We start from the raw sequence: 6850 nt of genomic DNA, 5'->3' as shown, positions 1-6850 counted from the left end.
GTCCTATGGAAAGTATGTTGGGGATATAAGATTTAGGCCAGAGTTGGCCCATCACCCCAACACCCAGGGATTCAGGCCAGAGTTGGTACATTACCCCCACACAACACCCAGGGTGCTACACATGATAAAGCTCGAAATTTTCCTTGACTGATCGGACCCAGTTAGATGATCCTTTTTAAACATTCACATATGCTGGGCATATATTGCAATTTGCAAATAACAAACATGTTATATACATCATATTGAACAGATTGCTGATGGAAGAATTGGTTCAGTTTTGTCACAATTCACCCAAGAATAAAAGTGGAGGGTTATGGAAGAAGCACAAATATTATCAGTATGTTGTTTATGCTTGTTCAATAACCAATACTTCATCGATTTCATTGCACGTGTAGCAAAATATCAAGATATTACAAAGGGGGTCTAACAGATTTTTCAAATATTTTTAAACTAGATGTGTGGCGCAATAAAGAATGCATATTTCAAAACAGAACACCTGTGTTATAACTCCATCTCAAAGTTATCCCACCACAGAGGTTAATTGAGATTCATTCAGTAATATTAAAGTGACACAAAAACGTAACAAACAAAAGCAAGTCCCAACAAAAAGTGTACTTTACAAGATATATATAATATATCCCACCCAAAATGGAATCATCAGCCTTTTATTCAAATATAACCTCCACCAAGCAAAAGTGTCACAGTTTGTGTTTATACCAATTCCTCTTTACAAACAGACAACTACCAGGGTATAACGCTGGGTGTGAAACCTCATTAGCAACATGGAGAAACTGTTATAGTTACGATGATGTTCAAACTGCCGTGTCCAAAATACATGTGGTGGGATATGCAGAGTTAGTGGTAAGTGGGTGCCGTAGTTTCAATCAATACTGTTCTCTTTTTATCTAACTTGCGTGTTAGCAAATTGATATTTAAAAAAAAGGAATTACTTTTTAATAAATCTGTGAGAGCATTTTACTCTCTGTCTTGTTTCGGTTTAACTGCAATTCGCTGGCAAGCTGCTAACTGTCGGTTTTAGTCTGCGCGGAGTGATTAACCTTTTGTTGTGTCATGTTGTGCGACATCAGCATTCCTGCTCACGACTTAAATTTATCCCACAAAAAGTCCAACATTAAGATTTGATGAATAAATTAACACCCACAAACCTTAGCTTCCAAGGACCATCCATATAGCACAGTTGTTTAATTTCAAGTTCCCAATTCTAATTCCCTTTTTTACAGAGCATATTTGGAGCGCTTAATGTTACAGCTCATAGTTCTGGTTATTCATTGGGGAGTTGTAACTGGGTGATTGGGACAGAGTTTGAAAAGGTAAGACATTTCTGCGTAAGCAGTAACAATACAGTTTGATGCCATGTACATTTCACACAGAAACATACGTTAAATTATTACCTGTTAAATTGATGTAATTTTACAGATATGTCTGTTGTTATGTCTACCAAGTAATTCACATGATAAGATATCATAGCCTGTTGCAGAACATGCATACCTATCTTAGGCGCCTATAACAATACCCCATATGCTGTAACACTACAGTTTGATATCATATATTCCACACAATAACACCACCCATATTCTGCAGGTGGTTTACATATCCGGTAGTTCCAGCCTCGTCACCCACCCCCAACCATTAGACCAGCAACCTCTACAAGATAGTGATGTCATCATATTTACAGGCCTTACCCATGCACCACAACATAATCCTGACAACACACTGGCAGAGTTTTTTTTCTGTCTTGGTAAGATGATTTTGAACTTAAAGAAATAAATGCATGTAATTTATTTATCCTCCAATGGCTGGCAATGCCAGTCGATATGACATGGCTTATTTTTTAAACTTTGTGCCCATAATTTACTCCATATGTAACAAAGATTAGATTTTTTAATTGCATAGCTGTAAATTTAGACAACCAATAAAGACCACTTGGTAGTAGCAACTACTGTTAAGTTTCTTGCCCAAAATTTCTGATTGCGTTGAAATATTTATTAACTTTATTGAACATCCTGATGACGTCTTTCTGGATGGCAGACTAAATGTTGTTGCAATAAAGTCAATGCTCTGCCATAGTAGCATTTCCAAATTAGAAATTCTTAAGCATTACATTATGCCTGGAAGTGTTTGCCTGTAAGTTTATTGTATTTTTTCTCAAATTTGCAGCTAAAACAGTGAAAGGTGGTGGAAATGTTCTGATACCTTGTCTACCCACTGGATTAATCTACGACTTGTTAGAGTGCCTGTTGTTATACATGGAAAAAACCAATATTATAAATATCCCAATTTACCTCATATCTCCAAGTGCAAAGGCATCTTTGGCTCTATCACAAATATATGCTGAATGGTAAGTTAGGTCAAGATTACATACAAAAGTGTATAAGAAAATGTATATTTTTCTTTTGTTTAAAATTTTTGATTTTGTAAAAATATGCAGGTTATATATTATATCATGTGTGTGTAAATGTCGCTGAAAAAAAAAGTTTTCTGTTACCGCCACTTAAAGGAACTATATATTTATTTATTTTCGCTACTGCTGCCCTGATGATGTTAATGTTATTGTAATTGATGCTTAAAACAAAGCCTATGTGACTTATTATAAAAAAAATTTTAAATTTTTTTATTAGTTGTCTGTTACTTAAACAGCTTCAACATCCTGGGAGGTCCATACGGTATCACCCCGGGTTTTAGGGTAATGCGCCAACTCTGGCTAAAGTTTGTAAATGTTGGGGTAATAGGCCAATTCTGCTCTAAATCCCATGAGTAGAATTTCCCTCTTTTAAAATACATCATTAGCTCAAATGCAAAAACGTCACAAAATTATTATGTTTTTACGCAGGCTTCACCCGAACAAGCAAAACAAGTCTTACCTGCCAGAGACTCCTTTTCCACACGATCAACTCGTAAGCCTCGGTAGATTGAAGGTGTTTTCAAGCATTCATGGTAAATATTGACCTCTGTAATCTAATAGAAGTTTAGGTACTAGTACCGCATTTGCTGATACCCAGTAGTCGTTAACACATTGTCTAAATTGTAAGCCATACAGAAAAACAGTCACCCACAGAGTTACACATGTGGTAACTTGTAAGGGGTCAAGAGATGTATACAATAGAACACTCGTGTTATATTAAAAGAATGTCTAAACGGCGTCCCCGCAAAGATAAATAAACTAAATTAATGTTGAACCATTGCTGCCCTCTTCGTAATTGTAAGACAGATCTTTTGGCAATTGTAATAATAGGACCAATGTTTCCACTCCTACACATGTGGTTTCCTTAAGGGTGAATTAACATTAAAGTGTTTAAAAGTAATGTGTAAATGATAATCTACTCTTGATGGGATGACTCATCCACCTGGTTATTTTCAGATGGGTTATCACATGGGTTCAAGAAGCCATGTATAGTGTTTGCTGGCCATCCCTCACTAAGAATGGGGGATGCTGTGCATTTTGTGGAGATGTGGGGAAAGTGTTCACTTAATTCAATCATATTTGTTGGTGGGTGGTATTTTGTAATCTATTTACATGAGTGGCAACTCCTAAGCAGGCACGAGGTGTATAAAACAGAACTTTCCTTTTATCACAACTATCATTACTCCAATACTCAAGGAGAAATAAGTTACAGTTACTCATTTTACTGGCAGTTTTGCCCTGCCATGTAACGATAAATAACCTATATTATTCATCCAATACCAACATTTATCCAGTAACTGGCACTACATATGTGGTAACTCGTAAGCAGGCGTGAGCCTCATGTCTTCAGGTGTATGAAACAAAAAACCTGTTATAACGACTGCTGTTGTTCCCCGCCATGTTAAGTTGCATTCAATTATTTAACACCAATATCCATCCAGAACCAAGTTATTCCCACCTTGATGCGCTTGCCCCCTTCCAACCCCTCACGGCTCGTGCGTTTCACTTCCCCATTGATACGAGGACCACCCACCAAGCTGCTAGTAGGATGATTGACAGTTTGAACCCACGACAAGTGGTCGTACCTCCAAGTTACATGACGCCACCACCAGAAGCACCACACCACACTGAGTTGAAATTAGAGTTGGTAAGTTAAAAATATGTGGAAAGTGGAATATAAAACTTATGTTAAAGTAGGTTTTTCTACTTAGTTATTTTTTACAAGAATAATAAAATAAATGTTATAGGCCCAATAAATGGCTAGGTTTTGTACAATATATTTTGAATACGCTTAATTCCTAACTGAAGGTTATAAAGTGCAACAGAATATAGGGAAAATATAAGTTCATGGCTCACTTTTGTTATAACTTATAAGTGGTTATAAGCATCTAATACAATATATATCACTAACAGCATGCATATCAAACAACCAACTGCAAAGTTACATATTGGGTAACTCCCTAAGCACACAAGGTGTATAAGGTGTATTAAACAAAACACCTGTATTGTAACAGCAGGGTTTTCACATACAAGGTATACACACTAGGATAAATAAATTACTTCTATTGCCACAATAATTGGGTATAATGTTCTAAATCCAGAAAAACAAAGTTGAAATCCTGAATCGCAACACTGTCATTAAACTTAATGTCAAACGAAGCAATGAGAAAGTTAATCTGGAACCAGATGTAAGTATGATGTCATAACTAATAAGTATTATGTCAAAATAATTTGAGTATGATGTCATAGTTAAACAATTGAAATTCACACAGAAACGACAATGATAATTTAAAATTTACTCTGTTCTTTACACATATTCATACACACAACTAAACAGACTCTTGAAATTGAAATATGCATAAACACTTAAATGTCACAAATTGGTAAAAAATGTGTTGTTTTTGTTCTTTGCTGTTTACACAAGTGTGACGAATAGTGCCTGACCATCCACCCCAATAAAAATTATGAATTTTAAAATAACGTATATATACTGTATATGTTACAGTTGGCTGCTTCATTACACCCAACACAAATGAAACCTGGAGTTTTAGCTGCTCCATTGAGTACAATGTCAACAGAGAGGAACAATAAACATCTTTTTAAGGTTTGTGTAATAATGAGGTGTATGATTAAACCTTGTGTGTCTGGTGTATAAGAAGGGTAGAAGACTTCTTTTTAGAACTGGACAATGAGCACAAGATGTATCGTGTATGAATGCACCATGTGTGTCTGGTGTGAAAGACCGATGTTGTAACTCGATAGTAAGCATGAAGTGTATGAATACACCATATATGTCTGTTGTATTAGAATTAGAAAACACCCATGTTATAACTTAGTAAGCTGTAACCTGTAAGCATAAGCTGTATAACCATATAACAGTATAAACACCAGTGACACCACATACAATGTGCCAGTTCTTACACCCCTTATACACACAGCCAATATACAAGCGGGTACAAACTACAGGGGGAGGTAGGAAACGTAAGTTTTACGAAGAAGTCTCACACCGACCACTTATTTATGGGAAGCTGGAAATCAATGCATTTGTTGATTGTTTGAAACAAGTAAGATTGTGTTGTTGAATTGAATGTGCCGAGCCTTCGCTGACGGTTCAACCCCTGGTTTATGACCCAGTATTACTCCTACCGTCTTACATTTTTATAATTTGTCACCTAAAAGTGATTTCATGAGCCTAAAAAAATTCACAGGTTTTAAAAAAATGATTGGCATAATGTTATAAACCCTAATTCTTAAATATTTTAATATGAAATAGGCTTATTCAGTACTTTAAGTTGCTTAGTAACAATTGAAATAATAGGAAGGATTTGCTGAAGCAAAAGTTGAATCAAGTTCAACGGGGAAAATGATAATACTGGTGAGTGATGTAATTCGACAGTGAGCATGAGGTGTATGTGTACATCATTGTGTGTATGGACGTATGGTATATATGAAGAAACCCATGTTATAACTTGACAGTGATCATAGGGTTCATGAATATATTCTGTTTGTGTCTAACTCATAAGGAGACATCTATGTTGTAACCTAACAGTGTGTCTGGTGTATAAAAAACCCACACGTTATAACTAGGTATAATAAATACACCATCTATACTATAGTATGCACTATACCCTCACAATAAATTATTAATACACTAATAGGTTAAACACAATAATTACCAAATACAACATTAATCCACAGAAAGATACAATCATTCAGATAGAAGATGGATCAACGCATATTGTGTGTGAAGGAAATGAAAGTCTACGTATCAAACTACGAGATATTTTGTTAAAGAACTTAAACTCTGCTTCATGATGTTATAATAGAGTGTTAATGTGTCGTAATACAAGAAGAGTCAGATGAAATTTGTTTATGATGTAAAAGTAAGTGATTATGAAACTTTTGTGGCGATTTTCTGACACAATAAGACAGAATGAAAGAGCAGTATCATAACATAGTAGAAATGTAGAATAAATTACAATATCACACAAATAATACATATCATAAATTAAGTTGCATCTAAAATGAATAGGCTATATTAAGAAGGTCATTTTCATCAAAACAATGAAGAGAAGGAAATTAACGGCAAAGCGACAGTCATTTAAACATGCTACGTAGCCAATGTAAAAAATATATGAAAAGCTTTCAAATAAAAAGTGTAGCTGTTGAAGCAAACACACTAAACTGACAGACAGTACACACAACAAGAATGATTCCTGCTGGTCTGCTACACAACAGATGAAACACTCTGTGCTTGAAGGCATGTAGCAGGAAACAATCACAACCAACAAGTTCTAACTAAAAGTTGAAACATGAGATTTATTATGAATGTTACGTGACAATATTGTCTGGCTTCGACAATATATCACTCTTAATTGTAACAGCGAAAATGTGGCGTATCATGAGTACATCATGTAAGTGTTTGAC

General features: G+C 35.3%; 1 protein-coding gene across 2 annotated transcripts in view; it reads left to right on the top strand.

Moving 5' to 3' along the window:
- Window positions 1-6288, top strand: part of LOC100184269 (integrator complex subunit 9) — a 9004-nt gene extending 2716 nt beyond the window's left edge. The window contains exons 7-19 of one of the 2 annotated variants that reach the window (XM_002123185.3): window positions 251-337; window positions 738-861; window positions 1242-1331; window positions 1603-1759; window positions 2179-2359; window positions 2852-2955; window positions 3380-3508; window positions 3865-4070; window positions 4525-4611; window positions 4929-5027; window positions 5362-5487; window positions 5742-5798; window positions 6122-6288. In XM_002123185.3, coding sequence (XP_002123221.1) covers window positions 251-337; window positions 738-861; window positions 1242-1331; window positions 1603-1759; window positions 2179-2359; window positions 2852-2955; window positions 3380-3508; window positions 3865-4070; window positions 4525-4611; window positions 4929-5027; window positions 5362-5487; window positions 5742-5798; window positions 6122-6238 — 1564 coding nt within the window. In that variant the 3' untranslated portion in view covers window positions 6239-6288. The remainder of the gene's footprint in view (window positions 1-250; window positions 338-737; window positions 862-1241; window positions 1332-1602; window positions 1760-2178; window positions 2360-2851; window positions 2956-3379; window positions 3509-3864; window positions 4071-4524; window positions 4612-4928; window positions 5028-5361; window positions 5488-5741; window positions 5799-6121) is intronic. The other variant, XM_026840777.1, reaches the window with a different exon arrangement.
- The last annotated feature ends 562 nt before the right edge of the window (window positions 6289-6850 follow it).

The sequence above is a fragment of the Ciona intestinalis genome, chromosome 2 (assembly GCF_000224145.3).
Source record: "Ciona intestinalis chromosome 2, KH, whole genome shotgun sequence".
Lineage (NCBI taxonomy): Eukaryota > Metazoa > Chordata > Ascidiacea > Phlebobranchia > Cionidae > Ciona > Ciona intestinalis.
This window is presented reverse-complemented; position numbering and strand designations above follow the sequence as displayed.